Raw genomic sequence first — 18,386 nt, forward strand, 5'->3', positions numbered from 1 at the left:
TATTGTCTTTTCTCATCTTTTGTACTGTTCATAACTGAATTTCGTTTAATGTTCATGTATGTGAGCATTTTATGATAATAAAGACATTATTATTATTATATCGCCCATAGCAACCAATCAGATTTTGTCAATCATTTGTCTATTGCACCTTAAAGAAAAAATCACAAACTGATTGGTTGCTATGGGTAACATCACTTTTTTTCATTTTTAGAAGCTTTAGTAAATTTACCTCTTAGGATCAAGAGGAATAGAGGATTAGCTACAGCAAATAGGTGTGAGAGGAGAGCAATAACCAACTGCTATACAGTAACAAGTCTAGGACTGGTCCACCATATGTGTAGAGAAGTACCTTCCTCCGATCATCCCCTATCCAAAGTGTCAGCAAACATGGCTATAAGTCTACAAGGCACATAATACCAACAATACAATCATTTAGAAACATTTTCTTTAATTTTAACACAGATGGAACTAGAGGCTGCATTATGCAAATTTCAGAATAATCATCACTATTTAAAGCATTTCCTAGGTCTAACTAATTAATGTAAATTCATGAGGATCCTGTTGAGGGCCCACTTCCTCCTCTAGTAGGGCATAGATGGATGGAAGATATTAGACCTCTAGTAGATAAGCGTTTCCAACAAATATAGTCCAAGGGAGTTAAGGGCCTACTATTCATGGTTGGAGTTACCTTGGAGTGAAAGTGTATAACTTGCAGAGAGTGGAAGAAGTCTTTAGAACAGGGGTGTCCAAACTTTTTGCGACGAGGGCCAGATTTGGTGAGGTGAAAATATGGGGGGCCGATCATTCAGCCTGACATTCTTTAAATCATTAATCACATTAGAATGGTCCCCCACTCTGCCCCTATTCACTCTATGTCCCCCAGCCTGCCCCTTCACTGTATTTCCCCCAGCCTGCCCCATTCACTGTATGTCCCCCAGCCTGCCCCTCCTTCACTGTATGTCCCCCATTCACTGTATGTTCCCCACTCTGCACCCAGCCTGCACCCATTCACTCTGTCCCACAGCCTGCCCCCCTTCTCTTAATGTCCATCAGTGCCTCCATTCATTGTATGTCCCCAAGCCTGACCCTCCTTCGCTGTATGACTGTATGACCCCCATTCACTATGTACCCCACTCTGCCACCATTACTGTATGAACCCCAGCCTGCCCCTGATCGCCCTTCTCTGAATGGCCATCACTGCCTCCATTCACTGTATGTCCCCCAGCCTGACCCTCCTTCGCTGTATGTTCCCCACTCTGCCCCCTCCCTTCTCTGTATGTTTCCCAGCCCCTTGTGTGAGCCAGAGGAAGGAGAGGCAAAGCAGGCACTGCAAGGACAGGAGATGCTTGGGCTCCCGCTGCTGCCCTCCTCCGCTCTGCATGTTACGGGAGCAAGCTTCCTCCTTGCTGCCCCCCTCCCCAAACACTGCTGTCACTGTGATTGTGGAGTAGGGTGATATACGATTGCCGCTGCAGGGGTAGGAAGCCAAACACATCTGACTGTGGCGGCAGGCTCCTCCTCACTGCAGCAGACAGCATGGTAAAACGCGCTCGCCGGGGCCCCACCTTTAGTGTCCTGTGCTGTGCTTCCCACATCTGATGCTCTGCCTGCTTCCAGCTTTAGGCTGCGGGCCACTTGAAATGACAGCACGGGCTGCAATTGGCCCCCGGGCCTGACTTTGGGCATGCCTGCTTTTTGAATTTCAGGAAATTGGGGAACAATTACCATCGGTGGTAATGTCTTGTAATAAATGTTTTTGGATAGCAGAAGTGGTAAAGGAGGATTTGCAAACACCTGGGGCCAGTCCTGTGGCTCATTTAAAGCATCTATTTACAATGTCTCAAATAGCCAATGAACGGAGAAATAAATTATTAGAACGTGTCAATATTTGGGCCCTTCTGAGCGATATATTTGAAAAAAATCAAGTAATGTGTATGCCATTTCCCTCTAGGAGAGCCTGATATACCAGTAGGCACAGGAAGACATGTGCATATAAAGCGCCCAATGAATGCTTTCATGATATGGGCACGATTTCACCGTCAAGCAGTGCAGCAAGCCAATCCTGATGCCAGTAATAAAGACGTCACTGTGCAGTTAGGGGAGGTTTGGAACAAGCTGACTGAATGGCAAAAGGAACCCTATTTCCTTGAAGCACACAGGATCAGACAGAAACACAATGAAGAGTTTCCAGGTATGTAACTAATGGCAGCTGAACATCACCATGTGAGAGTTATATCTGGGCTTGCATACTTCCCGACATTGTAGGGTCCGGAGTCAGGACTCCCACGTGGCTCCAAAAAGGGGGCATGGATTAGGGAAAAGGGGCGTGGCTATGAGTAATGTTTGTAATCGTGAAGCCATGCCCCATACACAGTAGAGCATGTTGATGGCCCACAATTGTACCACACAGTAGAGAACTTTTGGTCCGAGACACTTTGTTGGCCCGTTGGTATAACCATCTGATCTGCCAATTCCATCCTGTATTATATCTTCCACAGGTGCTACAGAAGGTAAAAAGATTCAGATAGCCCTGGATTAGTCTAGATAGAATAGGGGTAGACAACCTGTGGCACTCCAGCTGCTGTGGATCTACACATCCTAGTATGTCTGACACAGTTTGTTGATAGGGCAGACCATTGCAGGGCATGCTGGGATGTGTACTTTTAGATCAGCTGGAGTGCCACACATTGCCTACTCCTAAAGGTCTCTAAAAATACGGGGTAATATATGTACTTTGCACCTATACAGGATCTGTTCTGACATGTGTGAATGGGTCCTGCGTCATAGGTAGCAAGCAAACCGCAATCAGTTATTAGACAATAAATATTTTAAATGATATCGCTCCATTTGCCCCATGGGTTGTTAACGATATCCTGCATGTACAGACAATGGAGCACAATGTCATCTGCATCATGGCCCCCGCTTCCCCCTGCCATTGTTCTTTGACGCCGTCGCCGCTGATATTGCTGGGTATACACATTGTGTAGTGTACAAAGCTAAGTGGTTCCTTTTTAAAGAAAACTTCCTTCTCATGGATACCATAGATATCTCCCAAGCTAGGAAAGCTTTGGAGCTGGATGTTATTTCTTGTAGTTCTTAATTTTTCAGGTAATTCCTTACTGCAATGAAAAGTAAACAAGCTGTTCTTAGGGACAAACCTTTCTTTCAGCCCTAATGGCATACTGGACTACTTTCAACGTCACCTCTCCGGGCATGGGGGGAGCGGGGGCTATTACCAGAATGCGGGAGACTTGCCCACCTTCTTGGGGGGCCGGGAGGCGGACCCGATTTTCGGGAGGCTCCCGGCCATTCCCGGAGGGTAGAAAAGCCTGCCTAATGGTCCATTTCGTAAATCTAGATCAGAGCATTTTTATTTAGACCTGGATAAGTCTCCAGAGGAAGCAGGATTCCATCACTCACTGAATATTGTGAGGACATTCTGGGCAAATCCAGAGGAGGCGGGGGGGCGGGGAGTTTCTGGTTACACGGGAAACCCCCTCCTCTCAAATTATGGGCAACAGGATATAATACAATCACTAGAGCTGCCGCCAAAACATATAGTTTAAGGGTCAGAGTGGAGCTGCTGCACATGCCCAGTGGCTGCCAAGAGGAAGAGACAGGTGCCTTACCATGGGGTGGGATGAATGTGTTTACAAAGCGATACTTTCTCACACAGCTATATTATGTGCTACATTCATATATTATGGGATGTTTAACCTTTTCCTGACCATTTATGTAATTTATACAGCCTGTACTATATACCATCTATACCTTCAGAGTATAATAGACCAATGTGTACATTTATGTCCAGGGTTGGTACTAGGTTCTTCTACCACTTCCTCAGACTACTGCACTTGCTCCAATACTCAATATAGCGCAGGGGTGGGCAATTATTTTGGCCGGGGGGGTCAACAATTCCAGTAAATATTCGTGAACCGCACACAAAATGATGCCACACAGTACGAGCTCAAATTCTATATATAATTCTATATATATAGAAAAACAGGCTGTCTTACTTGTTTTGTAGGGAGCAGCCAGCACAGAGACAAGAGGAGAGCAGACACTCTCTCTGTCTCTCCTCCAAGCAGCCTCTATCCACACGGCACAAGCTCCCTGGGATCCCGCCTCCTGCACGCTCCCCGGGATCCCGCCTCCTGCAGCCCTGCACAGCCTGTGGCTCAGCCAATCACTGAGCCTCCAGCATCTACCTATCACACTAAGGGACAGCTGAGCCATCACTCAGCTGCCCTGCACTGCTGTGCGGCGCGGATGGCTCAGCTGTAACTCAATTGAGTCAGAGCAGCGGGGAGCCGGGTTATGCAATGCCACTGAGGAAATCCCATCCGGCTGCCCCCTGTGTGGAGTGCAAAACATGTCCTCAGTGGCACTGAGGGCCAGTCAAGGTCGGGTCACGTGCCCGCGGGCCGTAGTTTGCCCACCCCTGATATAGCGTAAGTTTGTAGAATGCATTTTGAAACCCCCACTTGAAATCCTACATGTGCCCTTGCACTGGGCCTATCATCACAAGACCAGGACATTGCGTAGGACAAATGACTTGTTAGGCCATTCGGATGTCGGAAGAGAGCTTGGCTAACTTCTACACAGACTATTGTTTAGTGTCTTACTTTTCCCAAGTTGTCTGACCTCCATGCACCACACTGTATAGCCCTGTACCCTGAGGACTCAGAGAAAACAATTTAAATAATATTTAAGCTCCTCCATTCCCTGTATATGTCTGTATTATACACAGGTCTTGCTTTGTATGTGACCATAATCTTTGTCTTTTAGGTTGGAATTATCAGCCACAGCCGGGAAAGAAAACAAAAATTCCACTTAGTGCCGCTAAGGATCCAAAATGTGCACCCACAGCTACTGTCTCCACAGCAAATCCCCAGGCCAGCAATCCTCTTGGCAAGTCATGTACAGTATGTAGGGAATTCAGCTCTCAGCTCACCTTTGTATTATAGCAGTAACTGTACCTCAGCTAAAATGTTTCCATAGTCCACAGGTGATAAAGGTTGTGGCTGCCTTTTGGAGGGTAGTCCAGTCCAACTAAGTGGGCATGTGTGCCAGAGTATGAATGACAGAGCAATGAAGGGGCGTGTCAAGTTTACAACTTCCTCTTCATCCATATTCCCTAAAAATGTTCTGTGTCCACCGAAAAAGCCAATGATTACACACTATTCACTAAATATGATTTTAATATCAGCAGAAATAAAATATACTTTAAACATAATATTAAGGGCCTGGTTCAGGTTTTCTCTGTAAACTGCGAACATTGCAGCTTACCGAGCACCTGAGACACCGCCCTGCCGAATACCTTCCCCCTACCTCCGATTCCTCTATGTATCATGCGGGGGGATGTGCACCTGCAGCAGGACAAGCACACACGCATCTCAGTACAAGCCGGAGAACTGGCCGCCCGCGTCACATCCCTGCTTGCAAAGCCACGGTTGGGGAATCCCTCCTCAGCTTCTGCATCTTAGACTCACTGCCGGGCGTGTGCACGGGATGCACGGCCACAGTGGGCTGTCCACTGACACGCATCCTTTCCGGTAACAGGGCCCCGGAGGTCCATGCAACTGCAGCAGGACGAGCAAGGCCAGATTAACAATGAGGATGGAGCTGCAACTCCAGTCCCCACATTGAAAATAGGCTCACATCATCTTTTATGCTGCTGCTGTGGACAGGAAAATATTTTTCCTGCTACAGCAGCCTTGTAAGGCTGTTTGCTTCCCTTATGTTTGCTCCCGGCCGTGACCCCCTTCACCCATTTGAAAGGCTGACACCGCAGCATGTACTGTAAAGCTCATGCCGGATCAAGGCAGGGAGGCTTCCTTCACTAGCTCCAGCCTCCCTGAGTTTGAAAAAACTCAGGAGCCCGAGGTGTGCTCCCCACCACCAGTGCTATGCCTAAACACGTGCAAAGGAGGCCGTGCGATCGAATGGGTCCGTCTCCCGAAGGAGACAGGGCCCCGTTTTTCCCCTAACCCCTCTCAACAATAAGGCCGAAGAGGGGAAAATAGGGAACGGTGGGTCCTCTTCGCCGAAGCTCAGAGAGACCCTCATTCCTCAACCCCCGAAAGGGTTAGGACGGTGGGTCCTCCGCACCCCATGGTTTGGAGAGACCCGCAGTGGACTTCCCTCCGCCTTGCGGCTCGGGGTCGTCCTCGGGGGGACCACAGCTCTCCCCAAAAGGCGAGAGCTTTGGCACATTGGGGAAATGGAAGGCCCGAAAGGGTCGACCACACAACCCAAAAAAAACGTGACAAAACTACAAAAAACAAGGAACGTGAAAAGTGACAAACGTGAGAGGGGGAAGAGAAATAAATAATAAAGGACCCTAGCCAGAAGGCCAGGGTGGGGGTGCTCCAGCCTCCCTGTGCCACCGCATACAGAGGACGGGGGATGTCGCAAAGGCTCGGCCCCTCACCACCGCGCGCTGCAGTGATGGCGGCTCGATACTGGGACAGGGCCACTTATCCTCGTGAAGTGAGGTGTCGTCCTGATGGCTACTGCACAACAACTCATATAATAAATATAATTAAGGCACTGACTATAATAACATGAAACACTGCCATCTGTTGGCAGTGAGTGAAACTGCATCTCTTTCTCCCACACATGTACAAACACAGAGGCAAGTGTTTGTGCATGTTTGTACAAAGTAGCAAACTAGCTTATTAGTATATCATACTGTACTTGCCTAATTTTGAAAAGAGCATTTCAGGGAGATTGTAAAAGCCTAACCTACGCGTATGCTGTTACGTGGACTTCTACATCTGTCACAGTCATAAAAATGAATTATAAAATATAAATGAGTCCCAAAGATCTACTGTACTTGTTGATGAAAACACTGGATTCTTTTCAGGGCGTTAAAAATGAATAATAGATTTTTTTAGGAGCGCTTAAAGAAAATGTAACAAAGAGAAAAAGATCCAAGTGGCGCTTAAATCACAGACAAACAATTTATTAAAATTAAACAATTATTATAATTGAATAGGCAACCATAAATTAAATACTCTAAAAAACATGTTTTAAACAATTTAAAAAAAAAACGACTTAATTATATTACACTAAAAGTTAATGAAAGATCAATGATGAAAAAGGGGAATGATCGATATTACACCTAATGTCCCTGACACACGATTAAAGTGATTTGTGAATAGGCTCAATAACATATGCCTCAATGGCCACTGTAATTAATCACCTGCTTAGAACTCACAAACAAAAATTGGGAGTGTCCTGGTAAATGACAATAGGTCACTATAAAGAAAATGTGTGTGTTTTTTTGCCAAACTTTATTTCCTGCCAAAGAGAAATAATTTTAAAAACAAAGGATTTTTTTAAATGTTTACACTCTTTTGAGTGACTTGGTTTTAAAAGGCTGTGGCGTGGGTCTCCTTAATTGTAGCTTGTTGGGCCGCTACTTTCACTTACCCTAACTTTCCCTACCTGGGCCCAGGTGTAAGTAAAGGTGCCCATACACGTTGCGATTATCGCATGCGTTTTGAACTTTTTAGTTCTAATGTTCTAATAAGTACAAAAAGTATCTGCAGCAAGTACTTTTTTGTACTAGATCGCATTGCATCGTATCACTTTGTTAGTACATTCTGATGCGATACGATGCGACGCAATAAATAAACTTATAATAATAATGCGATGCGATGTTCCTAAAGGTGACTATATACTATTTAAAAAATATATATTTTTTAAAAGGTTAAAATCGCATCGCACCGTACAAATTACACATCGCATTGCATACAAGTGGCAAAATCACAGCACCATTGTACATTACAAAACGCATTGCACAGTACTGTCGCAATGTGTATGGGCACCTTAAGGTAGTCTGTGTTCAGAAGTTTTTAGGCAGTCCATCCCTCTTTGAGTTGTTGTGGTCTGCGGGATGTTAGGAGACTTCAGCTCCGGCTGCTTCTCCCGCTGTCATCTTCTTGCTGTCGCCGCTGTTGGATGTGTGCGGCGCCGTCCGGCTGCCCGATGAGGTCACTCGGTTCCCGGCAGGGTTCGGCTGCTGCTTCAAGTATTCTGTCGGAGGTTTCCACGCTCACCAGCCACCAACGTGTTTCGTGTATACAATACACTTTTTCAAGGATCGTTGATGGATACACATTGTCTAATGTGTATCCGGAGTAATGCTGGGTACACACCAGGACGACTAGGGCACGATTCTGTCAATTTAGATCCAATTCCGACCGGTTGTATGCAGATTGTGTGTATTATCGTGTGTTTTTGCCATTTATTTGATCCGATTCCGATCCAATGCGCGTTCACGCCGCTCGTTTGGTCGCATCTTTGGTCCTACGTGCTGCAGGTAGGATCCGTCAATCCCAGGCCGACCGACCGTCAATCGTATGCAGATCGTGAGTGTTTTTTGCCGCCTCCGTCGTCCGTCCGTCGGTGCGTCCGTCGTTTGATCCAGCCTATTTGAGTGGCATTTCCTAAACACTCCCCCGGCGCCATGTTTTTCCACATAGCAAACAGCGCTGGCGCAGCAGTTGGACTCTCCTTCTTGTCTCATCTCCCAGAACAACAACCTGGTATGTTTGCACTCCCAATGCTCTTCTATGCATGCCCACTGTTGCCACCAATGTATATAGTGTGTATAAAGCACTGGTTTGGCAACCGTGCACCCGACCATGTCACTTTTGTTTTTTTGGGTGGGCCCCATCTGTGTGTGTATACATATAACCAATGTCCACCATTGCAGTATTCCAAGCACTCCTCTCTGCTAGGCCCCATTCACCTGTGTGTGTGTGTGTGTGTGTGTGTGTGTGTGTGTGTGTGTGTGTTTGTGTATATATAGATATATATACATAAACCATTGTCCACCATTGCAGTATTCCATGCACTCCTCTCTGCTAGGCCCCATTCACCTGTGTGTGTGTGTGTTTGTGTATATATAGATATATATACATAAACCATTGTCCACCATTGCAGTATTCCATGCACTCCTCTCTGCTAGGCCCCATTCACCTGTGTGTGTGTGTGTTTGTGTATATATAGATATATATACATAAACCATTGTCCACCATTGCAGTATTCCATGCACTCCTCTCTGCTAGGCCCCATTCACCTGTGTGCGTGTGTTTGTGTATATATAGATATATATACATAAACCATTGTCCACCATTGCAGTATTCCATGCACTCCTCTCTGCTAGGCCCCATTCACCTGTGTGTGTGTGTGTGTTTGTGTATATATAGATATATATACATAAACCATTGTCCACCATTGCAGTATTCCATGCACTCCTCTCTGCTAGGCCCCATTCACCTGTGTGTGTGAATAGCAATCTGCACAATAAAATGTATAGTGGTTTTCATAAAAGTTTATTAACATTTTAAATACTTAAAACATAAGAACTAGGTAAACTGGTAACTATAACTATAAAAATTTAAATATGAAACAAAACATGGGTATAACTATAACAACTAAAATGGTTTTATCTTTTTACAGTCCCAATGTCCAACGCAAAGGAACAAGAGTTTCTTGAAGGGTTTATTGAAAAATATCGTGCACACGAATGCCTGTGGCGAACTAAATCCAAGGAGTATTCAAACAAAATGAAAAGAAACCAAGCCTTGGAGGAGTTGGCACGCTACAGTCTTCCATTTCACCCAGAGGCCAATGTTGAATGGGTGAGGAAACGCATCCAGAATATGCGCACGGTGTTCTTAAAGGAACACAAGAAGATGGAGGCTGCAAAGAAGTCTGGTGCTGGAGTCGACGAGATGTATCAAACATCGCTCTGGTACTATGACCGGTTGACATTCACCCTCAGCCAGGAGTCGATGAGGACAGGAGTAGTCCTTATGGTAGAACATGAAAACCAAGAAGTCACGGCGCAGGAGGAGGAGGAGAATTCGCAGTCTGCATCGGTGAGTCTATTTTTTTGGCTATCTAATTGATTCCTCCTGCCAATCCACAGCGCCCTCCCCATTAAAGTAGGCCATGTACTCTTCCCTCACCTGTTTGGCTCGTGCACTCCCTGTGTAGTGTTGTGTTGGGGTTTGCAAGGAGGATATCTGCACTACCTCCTCTGGCAGTTCTTGGTCTTCTTGGAGTGCTGTGCCTGTAGCCCTTTGCTGTGTGGCTTTTCTGCGGAGCAAATTGTGCAGGACACAGCACGCCGTGACAACCCAGTCAATTTTGTCCACCCTCAGGTTAATGGCAGTGTGGAAAATGCGAAACCGGCTTGCCAGGATGCCAAAAGCATTTTCCACAACACGCCGTGCCCTGGATAGCCTGTAGTTAAAGATCCTTTTGTCATGGTTCAACCCCCTTTGCGCATATGGCTTCATGACATGCTCGTGCAGGCCAAAAGCCTCGTCAGCCACAAAAACAAAGTTAAGCCCCTGTTTAGTTTCCTGGACAGACGGCAAGTGAAGGGTGTTCGCTATGAGCCTTTCGTAGAACTTTGTGTCCTTGAAAGTGCCACCATCCGATGCACGGCCATTCCTTCCTACATCCAGGAAGATAAACTCATAGTTCGCATTAACAACAGCCATTAGTACAATGCTAAAATAGCCCTTGTAATTAAAATAGTAGGAACCACTATTGATAGGCTGGGCTATGCGGACATGTTTGCCATCAATGGCTCCACCGCAATTTGGGAAGTTCCATCGCTGTTCAAACTCCTCTGCGATGACTTTCCATTCATTCACGCTGGTAGGGAACTGAAATTAGAAGTAAATAGAATTGATTAGTAAACATGTTCAATTTTTTTACAGCTTGGTGACTACCCACCTGCAACCCCAGACCTATCTGTCCTATCTGAGAATGCATGCACATCGAACGAAGTTCCTACTCCGGCACGCACTCCGCCACCCACCCTGGAACCCACTCCACCACTCCCCCGTGCCAAAAAAATGCGTGGCAAAGGAAAAAAAGGAGAAGCAGCGGCACATGAAGAATTTATGATGCGGGCACATCAAGTCCTGCAAAGAAACCCCGACAAACATGACAACTACTTCACTTATGTGGCAGAGTGTGTTCGCAACATGGCTCCTGACCAGCAACTTACTTTTGAAAAGTTATGCATGGAGTTGGTGTATAATGGCAGTTTAGGGTATCTCAACAGTGGCACTAAAATAGTTGGCATTGGTAGTGCACCAGACACACCACTGTCATTAGAATCACCAGTGCCTACTCCGCCTGCCACCGTAGCAGGCCAGTCGAGCACAATTCCAACACATACCCAGTCAACACCTACACAGCCTTCTCAACCCCCCCAGTACCGTCAATTCTACAGTTCTTTACTGATAGAAGATCCAGAGTGTCCTGTTTTTGAGGATCTGTCTTAAAAAATAGGCTACTTTATCATTTACCATCGACATGGTCTCAGCTGCAGGTATGTGATGGCCACTGCTCACATGGCGTATGGCGCACATCAATGGGGCCGGGACCATTGCATCTGCGCCATGCGCCATGTGGGCCGCAGCCTTTACATATCTGCAGCAGACATCCTCTGCCACACAAGGGCCACAGTGTGTATTTTTGTTTATTTATATGCTGCTACCTGTACCTGCATTACCAGAGGGAGAACAGGATTCTCCTCAATCTGGATAGCAAACTCCATTTATTGCCCTTTTTTCTTTGCCAATAGTATGGGGTACTGTGCGGCAGACATGGTCTCAGCTGCAGGTATGTGATGGCCACTGCTCACATGGCGTATGGCGCACATCAATGGGGCCGGGACCATTGCATCTGCGCCATGCGCCATGTGGGCCGCAGCCTTTACATATCTGCAGCAGACATCCTCTGCCGCACAGTACCTTATCCCTACTGTTGTAAGGGCATGTTCCAGAAGTTACCAGAGTGTGTTTTTTTTGTTTATTTATATGCTGCTACCTGTACCTGCATTACCAGAGGGAGAACAGGATTCTCCTCAATCTGGATAGCAAACTCCATTTATTGCCCTTTTTTCTTTGCCAATAGTATGGGGTACTGTGCGGCAGACATGGTCTCAGCTGCAGGTATGTGATGGCCACTGCTCACATGGCGTATGGCGCACATCAATGGGGCCGGGACCATTGCATCTGCGCCATGCGCCATGTGGGCCGCAGCCTTTACTTATCTGCGGCAGACATCCTCTGCCACACAGTAGCCCGTACTTATTGGGAAAGTTTAAACTGGGTCATACATACTTAAATCTTTATATATAGTGTGTGTTTTTGTACAATATCTTTTATATATGGTATTATAATATATTTGTGTTGACACAATCTATTTACTATTTTACATGTTTTAACCATGAAAGGCCTAAAAAACCTGTTTCTGTCCTAGGCCTAAATTATAAATAAAAATATTTTGTTTGCACAATAAAGTGTACAGTGTATATTTCATCCTTACCTTGCAATACTGGTACTGCAGCACCTTCACAATGGCTTTGCAGGTCTCCGGGATGATGAGGCCCAAAGCTTGCGGGGAGATGAGGGATCCAAACTTTAGGTCAGCAAGAGACCGTCCTGTCGCCAGAAACCTCAGGGTCACCACCAGCCGTTCCTCAGCAGGGATAGCCATGCGATACTTGGTATCCTGCTTCTCGATGTGGGGAGTCACCAGACGCAGCAATTCCTGGAATGTGGCATCATCCATCCTCAAGAAGTTACGAAAATCGTCTGGGTTATTCTCCCTGATGTCCCTGAGCAGTGGCATGTGCGAACGAGTCTGACGCTGAAGTAGCCACTGCTTTGTCCAGCATGATCTTTCTCTCCTGCGCTGGGCTCTCTGACGTCTGAGCTTCAACACTGCATAATAGAGCAGGTACTGTTGCTGGTGACTACCCATCACTGCATTCTCCATAGTGCAGGGTTAAAAGACACTTTGTAATGGCAGGCAAAACAAAGTAATGTGTAAATAGCTATGTCCAGCGTTCAGCAGGTATAAACCAAGCCTCACTAGTAACAAAGCAGAAATACACTGGTTTAAAATGGCTGCTGCTATTCCTATCCCCTCTGCTAGTCCAGCCCCTTCATTTAAATTTCAAAGGCCAATCGGACGACGGTCGCAGGTGTTCTTGCAAAAAAACAAAAACCAGCGATCCGACCGTCTTAACGACCATCGCGGGCGCATCGGGATCGGATCTAGATCGTTCCGCCAAAAAACCACAATTTTTGCTAATCGTTTGCTGGGGACTGCCTGGGAGCTCCCGGGAAGTCCAAGGGAAATCGTTCCATGGTCGTCTATCGGTCGTGAACGACGGTGGTCGTCCTGGTGTGTACCCTACATTAGATATGAGAGGGTGTATCCAAACTTAAATCGTAAGTGTAAAAATAAGCTGTACAGCATTGGTGGGTTACATGCAAAAGCAGCCTGCATACAAACAAAAGACATGTATATGCACCCATAGCAGCATGGTGTTTCCGGGTACAAAATTGCATTCGGTACTTGTGTATTATCAAGGCGCCCCCGATATTGATCGCGCAATGTTTTAATCGCAGCGCATCACATGCCATACACCCGATGCACTGCGATAAGATTTTAGCCCCCTATGCGATGAAAAAATTTAAATGAACCTCTGCGACACCCCCCACTATAAACGTGAACCCGATGCATGGCGAGCATATCGAGCCCGCGAGGGGCAGCGGTACGCGTCCTACGACCTTCCCATCCCCCCACTATCCACTTCGGTGTGGAGTTGATTTTATAAAGTGTGGCGAGCGCAGCGAGTCACCGAGCCCGAAGCGTGGCGAGCGCAGTGAGGTATGCGTATACCTGTAAAGTTATGCGCATCCGCTCGCTGCGCTCGCCACACTTTATAAAATCAGCTCCACGCCGACGTGGATAGTGGGGGTATGAAAGGGTCGTAGGACCCGTACCGCCGCCCCTCGCGGGCTCGCTGCACTCGCGACGCTTCGGGTTCATTTATAGTGGGGGGTGGCGTGGGGGTGCATTTAACATTGTAAGCACCCATTAGGGTGCTTATACAAGTTATAATCACATCCCATCGCATTGTATGGCATTGTATGCCATATACAATGCCATACAATTTTAAAATTGTATGACATTGTAGAACATCGTGCGATATCGCATCGCATACCATCGCATGCCTTATGGTATGCGATGCGATGGGCGCCGTGATAATACACAAGTACCTTGCATTCTTTTGTTTTTGCTCCCATCTAGAATAAACTCATGAATGTCTTTAACACATGAAAAGCAGGTTAATAATATTCTATATCATTTGTTATTTGCCATTTGCTCCTATGAATGCCTGATGTGCCCTTCAGGACATACCTACATGGTCATATAAAAAGACCAAAGCATGATTTATTAATATGTTCAAAAATTCTCCTTTTAGCAGTAAAGAAAGAAGACCCTGATGCCTACAAATTAGATGTCAGTTGCCAGTTAGGGGTGGGATGGAATGCACTGACCTATGAGCAACAGAAACAGTATGATGTGGAAGCACACAAGATCAGAAAGTACAAAGAAGAGTTTCCAGGTATATATATTGGGTTTCATGGTCCCCACAGGGGACATCAGGGTTGTAGGCGGATCCAGAGGACCGTAGCACCAATCAGCAAAGCTCTTAAGTTTTCCCGGATGCCTGGTCCCTCTCCCCTATAACCCCGCCTCCACGCTCAGCTCCTCAGTTTTTTGTTGGTGCCAGAGTAATACGGTCCTTTATATCTTTTGTCATGATTTAAAGTTGTTTTATTACATCAGATAAGAGAAATGGGTTAATTATATTCCCCAACCTTCAATGAATAGGAACTATATGATATATAAAAACAAGGCCGATTACAGCTGATCCTGTGTATGAACGGGTACGACCGGGATCGGCCATAATCGGCCCGAAAATCCAAACGGAGAATATCCCACCTTAGTAGATGGCCTGACTTTAGAAAGTATGAGTTTCTTTAGAGGTCCCACTTCATTTCACAGGTGTTTTTTGTAGAAAAAAAAATTCCTAGGGATTTTAAAATGTACCAAAATTGATTTAATAAAGATAAATATACAAAAAACAGAAAAAAAAGAAAAAGAATGAAAATGGAATCACCTTCCAACAATGGGGGAATACATAGAGATAGATGGTAAGCAGTTTTTATATGTTCCTCCAATAGACGGTGAAAAAGGACAATTCAGTATTTACAAAAAAATACATACAATAAAAGAAGTCCAAATAGAGATCCAAGGATAGTTGGCTGTTCATGCCCCTCAAGCACAGTCAATGCGTTTCTGTCCGTGGTCATCTCCGCGTTATTAATGAGCTTCACTGTTTGCTGAACATGCATGTCAATTTGGCTATATTGCCAGTGACCTACATGTTCAGATGGTCCCACTGACTTTACCGAACAATATAGTTTACCGATATAATTCAGTTTGTACTGTTAACTATATCAGCCGGCACCGGTATCGTGTAGTAGTGTGTATGGGCTTTATTCAGGTTGCTAAATGTCTCAGAATAATAATGCTCTGTACAAAATGTTATTGAGCCCACAGTACATTTGCCATTTCCCTCTAGGAGTGCCTGGTATACCAGTAGGCACAGGAAGACATGGGCAGATAAAGCGTCCAATGAATGCTTTCATGATATGGGCACGAATTCACCGTCCGGCAGTGAAGCAAGCCAATCCTGATGCCAGTAATGCAGACGTCAGTGTGCAGTTAGGGGATGATTGGAACAAGCTGACTGAATGGCAAAAGAAACCCTATTTCGATGAAGCACACAGGATCAGACAGAAGCACAATGAAGAGTTTCCAGGTATGTAACTAAGGGCAACTGAAAATCACCATGGAGGTTATTCTGGTTGGTGCGTAAATTTCCGAATTATTTCGGAGCGGTCCGCACGCCACGCTGTGCGGACATGGTACGAAGAAACGCCCACCGGTCCTCCGCATTCGGACGGACTCACACTTTAAGAAGAGGGCGTGTTTACGGACGACATCCAAACCTTGCGTGTGCGGTGGACACACACATATTCTGCACGGTCTTACAGCGTCTGCATGGTCTTACCGCGTCAGAACGGACGGGAACCTGGCCGTGCGCACCGATGCGGTGTATTTTCGCAAAACTCACCACTATTATCTGAACTCAGAAATCGGTCACATGACCCACTTATGCAATTAGCCAACCTCATTAAAAAGGGATTGTTTTTAATGGTCATCTATTATTTCTCAAATTGATAATTAAACACTTTACTACCACTTTAGATTAACCCTTTATATTAGTGATAGGAAGTTCTGTCCATTGCTTGCAGTGTAAATGTGTGTCAAAAATGCAGCATATATTTGTGTGTTTAGTAATGGTCCATTTAAGCTGCAATGGTTCCAATTGAAGCAATGACAAGAGTGTAATTAATGAGTAATGAGTAAAGGAGTGGATTGTATTGTGTTCAGGTGACATTGGTTGAGGTGCGCCCGTACTGATTGGGCGTTCCGAATGCCTAGCGCATGACCGAGTGGTGTCCGCAAAGCAATACTTGCTTATGAAGACCGCATATTTCATGCCTTTTTTATTCGTGTGCATTCGGTGTGCTGTCCGAATGTACGCGTACCAGAATTAGTGCACTCCCTCCAGTGGCGGAACTTGTGAATGGGGGGCCCAGGTGCAAAAGTACAATTTGGGCCCCACAACAGTGGGTGACAGAGGTACAAGCTGCTGGTCTAGGCAGTAGTGGGCCCCTTAGTCCTCAGGGGCCCCGGTGCAATGCACCTGCTGCACCAATGGTAGTTCCGCCTCTGACTCCCTCGTGTACGCCCATGTTTACGCCCAGTTTAGCCCACTTTGAAACTACGCCCCTGTGTACTTCCGAATGACGCCCATAATACGCCCATATCTCCAGAGTGAATGCGGTGCACATTTCTGAACGGTATTAGTGAGAACAAGTACAGAGACCTTGCGTGGCACATGCGCATAGTGTTGCCTACGCATGCGCAGACGGCTAAAAAACACCATCCGAAAGAGTTCGAGAAAGTACGCATCGACCAGAATAAGGCCCCATGTGAGAGTTATATCTGGGCTTGCATACTTCCCAACATTGTAGGGTCAGGACTCCCACGTGGCTCCAAAAAGGGGGCATGGGTTATGGAAAAGGGGCGTGGCTTCGAGGAATGTCCGCAATCGTGAAGACACGCCCATACTCCACGATTGCTATGTGCCACACCTGCAATTCTAAAAACCTACCCGTTAGTATATATACCCCTTCCTATTCTGGGGGGGGGGGTCATCCAGATAATGACACATGTTGATGACACGATTTAAAAGATTCAGATAGCCCTGGATTAATCTAGAATAGGGGTAGACAACCTGTGGCACTCCAGCTGCTGTGGATCTACACATCCTAGTAGTATGTCTGACACAGTTTTGTTGATAGGGCAGGCAAACACCATTGCATGCTGGGATGTGTAGTTTCAGGTCAGCTGGAGAGCCACACATTGCCTACTCCTGATGGTCAGAACCCATCACAGCAGTGCATAATGCGTTTTCCATTCTGACCGATCGTACACTAATTGATGCATTGTAAACAGTATGATGCTTGCCTCTAAGATTACGGGTTATTATATGTACTTTGCACCTATACAGGATCCGTTCTGAGCATGCGCAAATGGGTCCTGCGGCACAGGTAGCAAGCAACCCACAATCAGATTGTTAATAGACAATAGATAGTTTAAATGATATCGCTCATTTTGCCCCTTCTGATTGTATATAATATCACTTGTTTGTATGCTCAATATCGTCAACGATGCACGCTCCCACAGGTTTTTAACAATGTCTTCCATCATCCTGCATGTACACACAATAGAGCACAATGTCATCTGCATCATGGCGCCCACTCCCCCCTGTCATCGTTCTTTGATGCCAGCATCGGCAAGTGTGTATGCACTTACCATGACGGCACACCGACAGGACCCTATCGCCGCTGATATTGCTGGGTATAACCGTCATGTAGTGCGCACATAGCTGTGGTTCCTTTGTAAAAAAAAAACCTTCCTTTTCCTGGATACCCTATCTCCCAAGCTAGGAAAGCTTTGGAGCTGGATCTTATTTCTTTTAGTTCTTCATTAGGTTGATCTATATTAGGAAACTTTCATTGAGGACTAAAGGTGCGTACACACGGATAGATTTGGCAAAAGATTTGGGCGTTCCTGACCGATTGAGACGACCAATCGCTCAAATCGTTTCGTGTGTATGGACGATATATCGGACGATGCGCGTACCCGACGGTCATTGGTAAAGGTCGCTGATCTTTCCTGCATGCAGAAAGATCAGCGACCAATCGTTAATGATGTGTACCAATCGTTTCATATTTGAGAAAATCGTTAAAGAGATTGAATCGTTGGCAGATCTATCCGTGTGTACGCACCTTTAGCCCTGGATAAGTCTCCAGAGGAGGCAGGATTTCTCCACTCACTGAATATTG

The 18,386-nt window shown here is 46.0% G+C and overlaps 1 protein-coding gene across 4 annotated transcripts in view; it reads left to right on the forward strand.

Annotated features, from left to right (window-relative positions):
* SOX30 (SRY-box transcription factor 30) overlaps positions 1–18,386 on the forward strand; it is an 84,680-nt gene that overhangs the window by 23,887 nt on the left and 42,407 nt on the right. For all 4 annotated transcript variants that reach the window (XM_083181669.1, XM_083181672.1, XM_083181671.1 and 1 more), the window contains exons 6-9: positions 1,952–2,191; positions 4,789–4,911; positions 14,321–14,464; positions 15,488–15,727. In XM_083181669.1, coding sequence (XP_083037795.1) covers positions 1,952–2,191; positions 4,789–4,911; positions 14,321–14,464; positions 15,488–15,727 — 747 coding nt within the window. The remainder of the gene's footprint in view (positions 1–1,951; positions 2,192–4,788; positions 4,912–14,320; positions 14,465–15,487; positions 15,728–18,386) is intronic.

Source organism: Crinia signifera, chromosome 4 (assembly GCF_055691185.1).
Source record: "Crinia signifera chromosome 4, ASM5569118v1, whole genome shotgun sequence".
Lineage (NCBI taxonomy): Eukaryota > Metazoa > Chordata > Amphibia > Anura > Myobatrachidae > Crinia > Crinia signifera.